At 35.7% G+C, this 15292-nt stretch overlaps 1 protein-coding gene and 1 non-coding gene across 3 annotated transcripts; both read right to left on the reverse strand.

Moving 5' to 3' along the window:
• Window positions 1-265: 265 nt before the first annotated feature.
• Window positions 266-6156, reverse strand: LOC107871020 (putative disease resistance RPP13-like protein 1). Its single transcript, XM_016717788.2, is given in 5 exon segments — window positions 266-410; window positions 950-1601; window positions 1851-2039; window positions 2515-2855; window positions 2857-6156. Coding segments are annotated over 2 exon segments (3261 nt in total). The 5' UTR covers window positions 5943-6156; the 3' UTR covers window positions 266-410; window positions 950-1601; window positions 1851-2039; window positions 2515-2680.
• Window positions 6157-12715: 6559 nt separating this feature from the next.
• LOC107871019 lies at window positions 12716-15286 on the reverse strand. 2 transcript variants are annotated; one of them, XR_007047598.1, is made up of 3 exons: window positions 15029-15286; window positions 14378-14918; window positions 12716-13462 (listed from the first exon to the last, which is right to left on the reverse strand). It is a non-coding gene; the product is annotated as an uncharacterized LOC107871019 (transcript). The 2 variants fall into 2 exon arrangements; XR_007047597.1 differs by having other exon boundaries at window positions 14378-15286.
• Between the last annotated feature and the right edge of the window lie 6 nt (window positions 15287-15292).

A 15292-nucleotide genomic window follows, 5' to 3' on the forward strand; every position in this document is an offset into this window, starting at 1 on the left:
CATACGGGAGAAAAAGTCAGAATAGTTGGAGGTTGAGTGGTGGGGTACGGCGACGATGTATCGGCCACCACCACAATGGGTAGATGAATATTGGCCCATTATTTAATATTTAAATGAGATAAGAGGGAACGAGAGATCTAGTGATTGGAAATCGAAAAGTTTGAAGATCCGGGAATAAGAGGAAAAAGGAGGATTTTAATAGGAAGAAGAGGGAAGAGAGAGTGAGATTTGTAATGGAGGGATAGTGTTATGTATCGTTTTTTTCGAGGGAGTAACTGAAAGTTGATAAACAATTACACATAGCTCAAATCCAGATTTCTCAATACTGAAGATCCAATAATAATCATGTCATCTTTTGATTTTTATTGGCTCAAATGTATTCAGAGTAACAAGAAAGTCATTGGCACATCCTAGACAAATGTCACATCGACAAAACACATGGAAGACATTGATTGTTAGTATATAAAGAAGCTGTTGGTTTTTTAAAGAAAGATGGGGCAGCGAAAAGGGGATTAAAATGACTCTCTTTGGATTTAAATGACTTTCAAGCTTTCAATGAGCTTTCAACAGTTTCAATAATTTTATTAAGCATTGAGGGGCTTTAAATAGTCAACATAAGACAAAAAATCAGCATAATTTAAAATTCAAAACACCCTAAAATACCTCAACAACTAAACAAACTAACAACATAGTTAAAATTCAAAATTTAAATTTATCCTAATCTAAATAATTTATTTTATTAAAAAACTAGTGTAGTAACTTAAAGCAATTTTGTAACAGAAGCGAGCCTTAGAACCTTGTGGCACATTTTAAAGTCGTGTGAGTCTAATTATCCAAAACCAAAAGCCAACACACTGGAAAAAAAAAGGAAACAACAGGAGTATATCAATTGCTATTTGAGATGAACTAAAAATCTTCCAAGTAAGGACGGTTGATGTATTGAACTCACCTGATCGCCTTGGTCCAATCATTTGGATGTTTGGGTGATTTGAACCTCCTGAACTGCAGTTGCTTCGTAGACCTCGCTTTGCGGCTCGAGCAAGGGCAGTTGGATTTGGCGACTAGACCGTTCCTGTTGCATGCTCAATCAAGAGCTCAATTGGTTCGGATGATCTACTTCAGTACAGATCTCTTCGTGCATATTCTGTCCAAGGCGTCTGCCTAATGTAGCAAAAATTCAATAGTAGGTAAAACCAACCGAAACCCCTGCTTTTGCCAGCATGACAGTGAGGAGTCAATTGAATTATCAAAGCATCGGTTGCATCCACTTGTGACCTTCGACCGCCTTGACACCTTAATAGCAAGGCACCCCCCCTATTCCACAAGCAAGTGGATATCAGGAGGGTCGGGAACCTCAATGGGAAGCCTTTCACCACATCGCATGATTCCTGAATAGCCATACCGAGGAATTCTACCACACTCCGTGCACTATGGTTGTTGATCCTGTAGAGTCTTACCTATAGGTTCACGCTAGAATGTCCCGAATATTGTCAAAAATTTCACACAAAAGAGAAGCACTGAGGTGATTGTTTTTTCAATGGAGAATGTTAGCACGACTTTCCTTTCACCAGCTGAGCTAACAACATGTTGTTACCAAAATCCTGAACAAGAAAAAAAAGGAGTTAAAACTTGCCATTAGTTGAATGCAAGATATTTCATTGTTCTGATTCTTTTAGATGTTAAATTATCTGGAAACAATCTCTTGTATTTTTGACATACTGGAACTAAAATTTTCTTCCACATGTACCTATTAGAGACACTGCATTTCTGGAGGACAATAAGATTCTACGCGTTAACCAAAGCACAAGATTCTACGCGTTACCAAAGTTTCTGGAGATGCAAGATATTACCTTTTATTTGTCAATTTTCATGCTAATCTGAAGATGCTCTCTTGGCTTCAGTGGCAATAGACGCTACACGCTGCTCTACAAGATTTAACTACGGAAAAGATTTAACTCTAATTAAACATTACAGGTATTCCCGATCACGATTGGAGATTACGTCAATGATATATATGCAGCTCAGAGATTTAACAACTCCTACAATGACAACCAACTGTCAAGTTAATAGGCAAGCAAAGGAGAATTCCATTGAAATAACTGTTAAGTTATCTAGACATTAATGAAAGTACAAGCAATTTTTGAAAAAAAATCTTGCCAAAGACCCAAATTCTCAAAATCTAGAAAAAATAATAATTTTTGCGTGAAATTACAGTTTTCGGGTACTTTAAAAACTTAGAATTTACCTTGAACTTTTATGTATTTTTTAAAAACTCCACTAATGACTCCTCCCAACTATAATTGTTCCAACTGTTTCATTCTTGTCAAATAAATAGTTGTTAAAGCTTATAAGCTTATAGTTTATGACTTTCTTGAGAAAAAGTGAAATATGTTTTCCAAAGGCAAGACTTTACCCAAAACTTCACCCAATAACTTAACGAGGGAAAATAATTAACACACAAGCAACGGGGAGCAAGCAAAACTAAAAAGCTACTGGGTAAAAAGAAAAACTTACATCTGTGGGAACATCTTTTTTATTTAATCATCACAGACATTCTGATTCCTCCTGAAATATTGTAACACCGATATATATTTCAGGAATATGAGCAATTTCTGGCCAGTACTCCCCCTTATCAAATTCTACTAGTGGTTTGAGCAATGGGCAGTTGTGAATAGATAGTTTAGAGAGGAAAGGACTCTATTTCTGGACAATAATACAGTTTCAGATCCTTAAGAGATGGAAGGAGTTCCTGCATACGTTCTGGCAGCCGCTTCAGATTTTTGCATCTGGAAATCCACAATGACGTCATCTGGGTGCCACGTATTTCCAGATTCTCACAACCCCAAAAGTTGAGTGTTTTGGCAACTCTCTATCCTCAGATAGCGTGCTGTTGGGACCAACTCAGGTGATGATATAGAATCACATTCATCCAGATCCAATACCTCCAGAAACATGTCAGAAATCATCCTACTACGATCTGGTGCCTCCAATTTCAATTTCCGGCAACCATATATCCTTATTTCCTTCAAGGTACTCGGCAGAGTGCTAATAGGCAAGGAGGTAAGAGAGTTGCAATCAATAATAACTAATACCTCAATCTGCTTCATTCCCTCAAGTTGGGAGGTAAACTGTTCAGCTTCATCAAAGACAACTCCAGCCTTGGGAGAATGAGAAACTATAAAGATTTTTAGACTTGAAAGTTGGATGGGCGTCTCCAAATTGAGTTCAGGACATCTTGAAATAATCAATTCTGTCAGCGAACAAAGATTCTTGGGGAACTTCCCAACCAACTTGGGGCAATCTTCAATCGAAAGGTCCTGAAGTGCAGGAAACTCTCCATTCCCTAGTACGTGCCACTGCTTCCACTCAGGCATCTCTGCAAATTCAAGCTTCTCAAGAGAGTTAAAAGGTTTATTGGAGGACGAACTACCATAGAATTCTTCCATCACCTCTGTTATTCGATGCATCTTTCTAATGGAAAGGAATTTCAAACAAGGAAGTTGTCCTAGCGCTGGCAAGGAAAAACAGTCCTTGCAGTTGCTAAGAGACAATTGTACTAGCAGCTTAAGAAACGAATCATCAGCTAGCCAATTTGGAAATTGCGTCCCTCTATATCCGGAGATTTGGAGTTCTTTTATGTTTGTGTGTGGGCATAGCTCATCAAGTATGTCTCTTTCAGTTTGTGAATTGCCGGCAATACTTCCACTCCACTTCAAGTATAACTTCTCAACACTATTCTTCTCCCTCATCTTTGCCTTCTGTGCTTCCCTTCTATCAACCACATTTTCCAACTCTAAAACTGACAGAGATTCATACAAGTAAGATGCTTCACCCAAATCTTCCATTCTCCAACCACCTAGAAGAAACTTGGCTCCCACTAGCACTTGGAGGCTTTTCAACTTGCTCAGATGTAGCGGCATCTTCAAGCGAGAAGTGTCGCTTATGTCAAGGTGCCGCAAGTTGATTAGCTTTTCCATCTGTGGCGGTAGCTCCTCAAGATCATCACAAGATGACAGGAGAAGTGTCTCCAAGTTATACAATGCACAGATAGAATCCGGTAACTTTTTAATCTCTGTCCGAGAAAGGTCCAAAAATCTGAGGAGCTTTAATTTGATAAACAAAGCATATGGCAACTCCACAATCACATAACCTGACAATGATAATGCTCTTAAGGATCTTAGACTTGGCAGTATGTTATGCAGCACCCTCTTGCTTAGCCTAGGGTGGAAAAGGCGCTGGATAGAGATTGGAAGCAATGTCCTCAGCTGCTCCGACTTAGAGAGCGGTTTTAATTTCTCAAAGTCACCACCTTCCCCCATTGAATACGACATATGCCGACTTTGTTCCAACATATGAGATCCTTGGGACTCTTCCAACCTGACGCACAGTTTGGAAGATGCAGTTTGGGCCAAATCATTGACAAGATCATGCATTAAGAATTTCCCTCCATCTCTTTCAGAAGACTCTGGGACTCTTTCGAACAATGATCTTGATCTCAACTCATTAAAGTATTGGTTGCCTAAATCTTGAATTCTTTTATCTCCCTGTTGTTCTACAAGACCATTAGCAATCCACAGATGAATAACTTGTTCTTTCCTAAATGGATAATCTTTAGGAAATATTGCACAAAAGGAAAAACATGGCTTTAAGTGTGGGGGAAGTTCATTGTAGCTCAACATCAACGCTGGTAGTATGTCATTGTTTGGCAGCTCCCATATTTCACTTTTCAAAATACGTCTCCACCCTTCAATTTCTGATTTGGAGCGTAACATGCCAGCGAGCGTCTTCAGAGCTAAGGGCAGTCCTTTGCACTTAGCTGCAATTTGTTTTCCGACCTCTGCAAGTTCCGCATGTCCCATAGGATCCCCATTTTCTAATGAATGTCGTCTGAATAAAGCCCAAGAGTCTTCATCAGACAGAGTCCCCACGTAGATTGCCCCACTACCGATCATCAAGGCAACACTCTCTTTACGTGTCGTCACAATGATCTTACTTCCAATGTCTCCGTGAACAAAAATATTCCTCAAGTCATCCCACTCGTTGTAGTTGTCACTCCACACATCATCCAGAACAATGAGAAACCTTTTTCCATTTAGTTTTTCCTTCAATTTGACTTGTAACCGATTAAGATTATTGTCATCCTTTAAGTCAAATGAGCCCATATCTTGAAGTAACCCTTTTGTTATTCTGCAAGCATCATATGGCTCAGACACACAAAACCAAGCTGTCAAATTAAAATGGCTCTGCACCTTCTCATCACTGTAAGCAGCTTTAGCAAGTGTTGTCTTGCCCATGCCCCCCATTCCAACAATAGGGACAACGGTGAGATTTTTTTCACTTGCCTCCTTAGATGTTAAACGGTCAATCAATTCCTTCTTTTCATGCTGCCTACCAAAGACATCAGATTCAACCACAGAAGTTGAAGTTCTAGTTTCTAGTTTCTTACCTGAACCGAAATACCTCTGTAAGCCAAGGCGACCAATTTGCTTTTCCAACTCCTCCAAACTTTTAATGGTTCCTTCCAACTTCTCCTTTATATTAAGAAAAAAATCATCACTCGAGCGCCGTCCACCTAAAGCCTCTGAAAAAAGTCGAAATACTTGCTGGTTGCTTGTTTCAGCAAGATTTTGATGATGACCTTCCACCTGAAGCCTCAAAGCCTCATAATTGACTTCTTCCATTAAGTTTTCAGCAGAGTCCACAGCACTCTGAAGCTTATTAAGCCACTGCCCCATGAGTGGATCTGATGCCTGCTTATTCTCTGCATCACTCAGGAAAATCTGAAGACCAAGCAAAATGGCCTCCAACTTCTCTAAAAGCCCAACATCGTACTTATGTTTCTGAAACATCTTGAGCAGATCACCATGAGGAGCAAGCCTATCAAAGAGAGCATTCAAAGCTGAAGAGAGAAATGCACCACCAACTGCTAAGCCAATATCCATTTCTGAAATCTACAAAGCAAAACAAGGAACCACAAAAATAATTTTGAACAAGCCAATATCCATCTCTCCCTCTCTTTTGCTAGTGTTCTGACTTGTAATTTTGAACAACTATGTTTGCTACTATTAACTATAATCTACTATTACCAAAAAGTTTGACTTTTCATCCAAGAAGAAGACGAACACTTCATAATAAAGTGTTTTTTTGACTATTCATCACTTTTTGAGGCAAGAGAGGAAGGATACTTGTGGGTGTAATAAAGTGATGTAAGCTCATTTTGTCACATCATGCATTTCACTTAATGTGTAGAGACAGAATTCCTTGAAGAAGCACATTAGCAGTTGTAGTATGTGTTTACGGAGATAATAATAGGTATTTACAAATTATAATAACCTTGATAAAGTCTCTACCATAATTAAGCTTTACTGTACCCATTAATTGCTAAAGTAATAAACACAAGCATGGTATAGGAAAGGTGTGTGTTGATCAACAAAATACTTCCTCCATTCCAATTTATAAGTGTCTTGTTTTTGTTTTGTGGTCTGTTCCAAAAAAAGTATTTCTTTCTATGAGCCCATTTGGCCATAATTTTTATTTTTTTTTTACTTTTGCGAAAAAAAAAAATTTCACTTTATGTCAAATACAACTCCAAGTTGATATTTGGCCATGAGAATTTCAAATATAACTTCAAGTTGTATTTGGAAAAATGAAAAATAAAAAAGAGTTGTTTTCACTTTTTTCCATCTTCCTTTTCTCACAAAAATTTAAAAACAACTTCAATTATATTTATGGACAAACAAAACTCCAATTCCAATTTCAACTTCAACTTCACCTCAAACTCCAACTTCAATTTTTTTAATTTTCATGGTCAAATGCCACTATATTTAGTTAGTTTTTCAATTCCAACATTCTACGTTAAAAGCTTAAGATCATAAGATTTAAAAGACTAAACACATATTTAATTTAAGATCATAAACTTCAAAAGTTTCCTTTTATTTTTAAACATCATGATTGGGTTCGAAACCAAGGGGACGTCATGCAGAAGCTAAAAGTTTGCAAATCATAAAGATGATGAATCCGATGACAAAAAAAAATACTAAAAACATATTATTAATATTGTTTGGTCAAACAACCTTAAAACTAATATCGAAAACATAAAATCTATTGGAATAAGACTCTCCGACGATTGTGTTATGACAGGAGAAGTGAGTACAAAATCCTTAAAAAGAATAAACCTAACAATGAAGAGATCTTTTCCAATAAGGAAATTTTTTTGCACAAAATAGATAATGCTGATGCAAGTATTAATAATGCTGGTATTAATTATGTGGATATTATTTCTTATGCAGTGTTTAGTTTGGTTTGATGTAATAAAAATAATATATACTTAAATAAATTTTATAAAATGAAAAATGGCTCGGTGGACCCTTGTACCATGTCCGTTTTATAATGGGGATAATTCTACTTACATGTTTGTTATCTGGACCTTTAAACCCACTAAAAAATAATATTTGAAATCCCTTGACTGTTGACCAGACCTACGAGGCATTAAAATAGCTGAGTAGAATGAAACGCGAGCAGACACGCGCCTAGGGTATGAGCGGGGGTCAATTTTTGATCAATTTTATATTAAAATAATTTTAAAAAAAATTAAAAGTCCCCCAACAACAGCTTTTTTAATTTAAATATATTTTTAAAAATTAAAAAATAATACATTTTAAAAAAATAAAAATAAAAAAGGCCCTCCCCCAAACCCTCTCCCCGTCCAGCACCCCACCCCCACTATCATCTATCAGTCCCCTACCCCTACCCCCTCCCCTGCAGCCCCCAAGGTTGCCATGGCCATTGCAATCAGTGGCGGATCTATGTGTACTCGTGGGGATGGCACGGCACCCGCAGAACTCGGTTGAGACACTGTATATATATGCATATAATGCAGAAGAATTGAATAGATAATATACTTGCCACCCCATGTATAAAGTGGCAGATAGTGCCACTGACAATATGCAGAAAATACCACCCTATAGAGTGTAGACTAGGGATCAAAACCCTATCAATGCACTGCATTTTTGGCTTCTTCCTTTGCTTGAAGAAAGAGAAGCGGCTTAGCACTTCAGCCACCCCCACTTCATTTTTTGTGTCTTTTTTGATAGATGTGTGTCAAGAGCTTAGTTGTCTTTTTATTCCCTTTTTAGGTTTTTTCATTAATTTTATTTACTTGCTATTTTTGATTAATTTAAATGGGTTATTTTTCTTTAATTAATTCCTTCTTTTCTAAAACTTTCTCTTGATTAATCTCTTATACTAGTGTTTCATGTGTATTTGTGTGAATTAATGAGTATTAAATCTTAAACGTCACAAAAATATTAATAAGAACATATTAAATTTTTTAAAAAGTTCAAGTCTATAAAATTATGCATATTATTATGTTAGAGATATTAAAATTTAAAGTTTTAGATCGTTTGAACTAAGTGAAGATGATTAAGTTGAAGCTATAATTTTTAATTCTTTCAAATTATATATCTGCAACAACACTCTCAACATATAAAGGTAATGTAATATGAATATATTAAGATAACTGTATCATATGGTTTATATAAATTTAAATTTTTAAACATGAAACATCTCTTTTTCTCTCTCAAAGTTTTGAAGAATAAGACCTCTTATATCGAAAAAAAAATTAAACTGCTTAGGAGTTTTTGATCTCAGAATATCTAAAATAAACACTACACATAGGATAGGAGTGTTTATTTGTTCAGGTTTTATATAGTTAAAGATCATATTTGTGCACTGTCAAAATTTAAGGTCAATGATATAATTTAGTATAAGTTTAGAGTCATATTTATGCATTATGTTAAATGAAAAGCATTTGAACTCACATTGAAAATCAGAAAAGGTAAGGGGGAGAGGGGCGATGCAAAAGAATCAATCATACTGAAATATTTTGTTAATTGTAATTAATATAGCATTTATAACTTGATGAAATGAAATGGTGTATAAAGCAAGAACAAGTTACTTGCTTATTTTGTGTGATGTGTCAATTTCAAAATTGAGTCCCTAAAGCTGTAAGTGCAACAAAAACATACTTTCAGTCTCAATATTGAAATTTCAAGTAGTTGTTCCTTGATAAAACAAGGCCAAAAATTGAAAATTGAATATACATCAGATGCAAAACAAAGGAACCACAAAAATGGTTTTAAGAATTATGAGAAGATAAATGTTTCTATCTTCAAATATTTAACAACTATATTTTACCTTTTGAATGCTAAGAGTAATTTGCAAACTAGAATGATTTGTGATTTCTCTTCCTCTCTCTTTTGTTAGTGTTCTTACTTGTAATTGGTACAGCTATGTTTGCTACTATTAACTACAATCTACTATTGACTTTTCATCCAACAAGAAGACAAAGACTTCATAATAGGGTGGTTTTTTTTACTATTGATCACTTTCTTAATTGAATAATTGAGGCAAGAGAGGAAGGGTACTTGTGGGGTGTAATAAGGGGGGACCCAAGCATGGTATATGAAAGGGGTGTGTGTGGTAGCAGAAACTCTGTAGGATTATTAAGTGAAGATTAATGAAGAAAATAAATTTCTTCCAATTTAAGTGTCTTACTTTCGTTTTGTGGTTTGTTTTAAAAAGAATGTTTCTTTCTATATTTAGTTCATTTTTCAATTCCAACAATCTATATGAAAAACTTAAGACTGCAAGATTAAAAGACTATACAGATCTTTAATTTAAGATTATAAAATTCAAAAGTCTCCTTATATATTTTAAGCGTCACATCCTAACTGAAGCAAATACAATATTATTTGATTGTTGAAAAGTAATGAAAAAGACTAGAGTAAGGACACACAGAAGACCAAGACAACACAAGTTGTGTCAGAAGTAATTGATGCAGTTCATTTGTCACCAATCAACCTATTGCTTGCTAGTTGCTATATTTTCTTCATTGTTTACCTCTGCTTTGTACCTGAATTTTCTACACTTAAGCCGAGGATCTTTCGGAAACAATCTCTCTACCTTACCGAGGTAGTGATAAGGTCTGCGTATACTTTACCTTCTCCAGACCTCACTTTTGGAATTTCACTATGTATTATGTATGTTGTTGTTGTTGTTCGTTTGTTGTATTAAAAGAATAAAGTGTATTATAATAACAACAATGTATAAAAGTAAGTACTTAATAAGATATATAATACAATAAATACATGTATTATTTCTTTTATAGGTTGATTGGTGACAAATAAACTGTATCAATTACTTTGCTCTCTTGGTCTTCAGTGGCCTGCCAAGACTGTAGTCCTTTCCACTACTTTTCAATAACTCAATAGTCAATATAGATGGCTGCAGAAATGATGTATTCCCTCCGTTTCAATATAAGTATTTTAGTTTGATTGTGCACGATGTTTAAAAAATAAAATTTTAAATTTTATGATTTTAAATTAAAGATGTGTATAGTCTTTAAAACATTACGGTCTTAAAATTTTCATGTAGAATATTGGAATTGAAAAACGAACTAAATATATGAAGAAACATTCTTTTTTAAAACAAACAATAACACGAAAGTAAGACGCTTAAATTGGAACAAATCTCAAACTTGTATTAATGGTGAAATTTTTGTTCTTGAGGATGAGAATGAGTTCCAATCACAATGATACTACCATTTCGTCTGAGATACTACCATGCCCGTGACTAGCAGCTGTTGAAATATTGAAATGGAGGTAGAAACAACTACAAGTTAATGCATGTGTATAGAGTCTTTGTATTACTAATATATGAAAATACTATTTATTATTAATACACACCCCAATACATAATAAAGTATATAATAGATTAAAAAATGTACCAAACAAGGTACTTGTAGTACACATTAACTAATGCATGCATTATTTTTTTCAATAACTCTACCAAACAACCCCTAATAGTGTTACTTGGGCATACCATATAATGAATATGTGAAGAAAATTATTTCCTTCCCCACAACCATTACTTGGGCCCACTCCCTCTCTTCCCATTGATTTTTATTAAGTTTGGGTGTGTAGTTAAGAGGGGTAGGTTGCTCGAAATCTCCAAAAATGTTGCCGCACTCGTGTCGGACTCTTAAAAAATATACTATTTTTGGAGGATCCGACACACACCCATAGACATATTTGAAGAGTCCGAGCATCTTAGTTGAGAAGGACTAATTACTTTTGGCACATGCAACTTCTGCTGTCTTGACCCCATGTTGTAATCCATCCACCATTAATGCTATAGCTGTTTATAACTTGTTGGATTGTAGCTGCTCACATAAACTCTGCAACAGTAAAAGGTACTCATAGAGTCCGAAGCTGAAAAGGCTAATTTTTGGAATAAAAACGTCAAAGCGGATAATGAATACTTGAAGAAATCAAATGAGACAAAACGCCCTTCGCCCAACAATTTAGAAGTTGGTGGTGGCTAGTGACTTGTGAGTCGTTGTGGTCCAGCAACTCCGGTGACTTTCTTTAATTATTTATTTATGCCCAGTCTTACTCTATATAAGTTTCTTCTCCGTGTTTGAGTCAAGTTATTTATATCATTTGCTCAAACTCATTGTCGATGGGTTCTTGAACAATAAGGCAACGTTCAATTGACACATACATATCAAAACTCGTTAAGTTAATGCGATTATTAAAAGTTTCAGCAGTGCGGCCCATTTTGTTCCTTAGTGGACGTTGCAACTGTTCACATTTTAGAGATAATATATACACTTGCACAACTACAGTCACATATATTTGCATAACTACAGGCGCTCGACTATATTTTACAAAACCGACTTCATATAAAACATGACCAGCACAATATAAATTTAGTCTTATTGAATCCTCATTCATCTTTTATATAACAAAAAGGTAACTTCTACAATGACTTACAAGTCATTGGCCAACCAACAACTTCTAAATTGTTGGCCACGGATGTTTTGTCCCATTTAATTTTTTCCAACATTCATTGTTCCGTTTGGTATTTTTGCCAAGTCATTGTGCCCCCAGTGACTTCTAAATTGCTGGGCCAAGGGCGTTTTGTCCCATTTGTTTTCTTCCAACACTCATTGTCCCCTTTGATATTTTTGCTCCAAAAATTAACCCTTTCAGCTCCGAACTCGTACTCATAGCATGTTTGATTTAGCAACAAAGTTTGATTTAGCAACAAACACACTGGGAGCTGCTGTACATAATACAACGACTTGTTAGGATGACAGATTGTTGCTGAAAGAAGTGGTAATGATGCCTCAACTTGAACTATATGAATGTTGAACTTATACAAGTTTGATGTTTTAATTTTAAAAGGTAGACATTTTAGCATTAACCTTAGCATTTCAAGTCTCCAAGTGGTTCCCTAGAGAATCACGCTCCTGTGTCATAAGACTTGTAGCTCGGTACTTGTGTATCCTTCCAACTTCGAGTGTCTCCTTGATTCATCTAACTAAACTATTCGAGTGTCTTCTTGTTTTTGTGCACACATCTAACTAAACTATTCGAGTGTCTTCTTGTTTTTGTGCACACACATGTAAAACGTGGTTCATCTAACTCAACTATTCTAATACATGACTTTTGTGACTACGATGAGAGAATGGAGGGAAAGGCCCTGTTTCTGTCTCTTCAATTATACACTCTTTACCAACAAGCAAGTTTGTGCACAAACACAATTCTCTCATTGCCAACTAAACCTGATGAGAAGGGTGCATGGGCTTCATGAATACAATAGACGGTCTATTGTATGCAGCCTTACCTTGCATTTCCACTGCTCGAACACATGGCAACAACATTACTAGCTAATCCAAGACTCCCCTTCAATGTTACCAATCAAAAAGAAAAAGAAAAAAAAACAGCAGAATTTTGTGAACAGAAAAGATGTACTGTCTACTCAAAACTGAATTTATGCTGTTATCACATAATTTGATGTTAATATCCTCATCTTTATCAACTTTTGGGTATAACCTCCAATTTCTGTGGTGTACTCTCAGTCATATCCTTGTCACCTTCACGAAGACGGGACGAACATTTTCAGTTATTTCTCTTGAGGTTCAAGGCTACAAAATGAGGCTCAGGAACCAGGTAGAATCATTCTCCAAGAGAAACTGCTGTTAACACATGTTACATTTGATTTTCCATCTAAAGAAGAAAGAATCATATAACCTTTTTTAATTGACTCCTGCTGCTACATACCATCCGTTTCGAGTAAATTACATTTTTGGCATGAATCATATCAAGGTTATGTACCATAATCTTCACAAGGGACCCAACTTTTTGAGTCTTCCCAACATTTTCGTCATGGTATTGAGACTGTAAACTGGCTTTCTTCCTTGTATACCAAGTGATGAAGCAAGACAGCAACAATGAAGTCTTATTTTTTCTGGAAAGTTATCAATAACAAAAATGCTACGCAGCGACTGGCAGCACCGAGAAGGATGAGTTTTAGTAAGCAAGGGTACCAATGATCAAGCGCGTAGCCTTTTGTCCTTTGTACACCACATCTTGTGATCAGACACACTCCAGAGTACCTAAAATAGATCAACATATGACTTCTTAATCCCAAAATATGATTTGATATTCAACAGCTGATCATGGCTAATGATTACGTAGAAGGCTAGTAGTAGGTAGGTTCGCGCTTTGCTTTTCGTTACCAGTAGTATTAGTATTATTATTTCCGTATTTCTCATTCCTACTTTTCTATTACTACTTATTGTCTCATATGCTACGGTTTTTTTACTATCTTGCTGGTGTTACTGCTTATGTTTCCCTAAATGCTGTGATTATATTTCCCAAAGTAGGGTAAGGTCGTGTACACTCTACTGTCTCCATAACCTCACTTGTGGGATTACACTGGATATTGCTATTATTGTTGTCGTTCTAAATTTCAGCAAGTATTTGTTTAGCAAGGTTAACAGTAATGAAAGAAGAATTTAGACACAGTGGAGAAGGATTCACCAGACCTTTTAGAACATTATTTTTCCTTTTTCTGCAGTGAACATAGAAATTAGAAAGTGATTATACTCTCTAAAACACATGATAAACAATTACACAACGTAAAATCAGATTTCTAAATACTGGAGATACAATAATAATCATGTCATCTTTTGATTTTCGTTGGCTCAGACGTATTTAGAGAAACAAGAAAGTCATTGTCACATCGACAAAATACATGAGAAACTTGATTGTTAATATGTACAGTAGCGAGCCTTCGACCCTTGTGACACATTTTGAAGTCGCACAAGCCTAATCCGAAACCCAAAGCCAACAATACAAGCTATCACATCCATAGTCTTGATGTACCATCCAACATGAAAATAAAATACCACTCAAAGCTTCAACATAGATGTTTTAAACTTTTCACTTCCTAAATAATCGTTGAGCTTCGTCAAAATAACAATATGTTCTTTTGTGTGTTCCATTAAACAACTTTTATTCTCATGTACCTTTGGGTTCCATTAGAGTCGTATGCTCCATTTGCAGCAAGTCATGCTTCATATATCTCAACCAAGCCAAAATCGATGGTTGTACAACTTGAAAATCGCAACCTCCTTACTCAAAGAAAACCTAACTGAAAGCAAATAAAAAAGAAATATTAGAGCTTTTAGACATTTTAGGTATTACAATTACTGACCAACCCATGTGTCTATAGCTAAATATGAATCCTACAAAACTGGATCCTAATTAATGGACGATGCGAAAGAAGTCACATTCATCAATCATTAGTATTATCTATTAAATGCCATGTTGTTAAAACATCGAAGATTAACGAATTTAAAAAAAAAAAAAAAAGCAGCCCGGTGCATTGAAGCTCTTGCTATGCATAGGGTTCGGGGAAGGGCCCCATCACAAGGGTGTATTGTATGCAGTCTTCCCTGGCATTTCCACCAAAGACTGTTTCCAATGCATGAACCCATGAACTCCTGTTCACATGGTGACGACTTTACCAGTTACTCCAACGCTCCCCTTCAAGATCAACGAATAAAGCTGCTTAATGAAAAAGAACTGTGTTTGAAAATCTTCTTCAATTCTTTTTTCTGTTGTTGTTGCTTTCCAAGCTTGATGCAATTTTCTTACAAGGAATAGGCAAAATATACCTCATTGTGGATTATAGATTTCATTTTTCCGAAAGTCGCGATTCCTCAAGTTGATTGAACAAGTCCTGCAATGATAATATATCAATGAACTGAAACGAGCTAATAAACAAGGAAGGAGAAATTTTTAAAAATAAATGGTAGATTATCCAAAGAGTAGGGGCCCGTTTGATCGGTGGGATAATTTATCCCATCATATATATGGGATAATTTATCCCAGTACTAACTAATACCTCACACCAAACATGGGATAAACTAGTCCTTCAT

The sequence above is a fragment of the Capsicum annuum genome, chromosome 11 (genome assembly GCF_002878395.1).
Source record: "Capsicum annuum cultivar UCD-10X-F1 chromosome 11, UCD10Xv1.1, whole genome shotgun sequence".
NCBI lineage: Eukaryota > Viridiplantae > Streptophyta > Magnoliopsida > Solanales > Solanaceae > Capsicum > Capsicum annuum.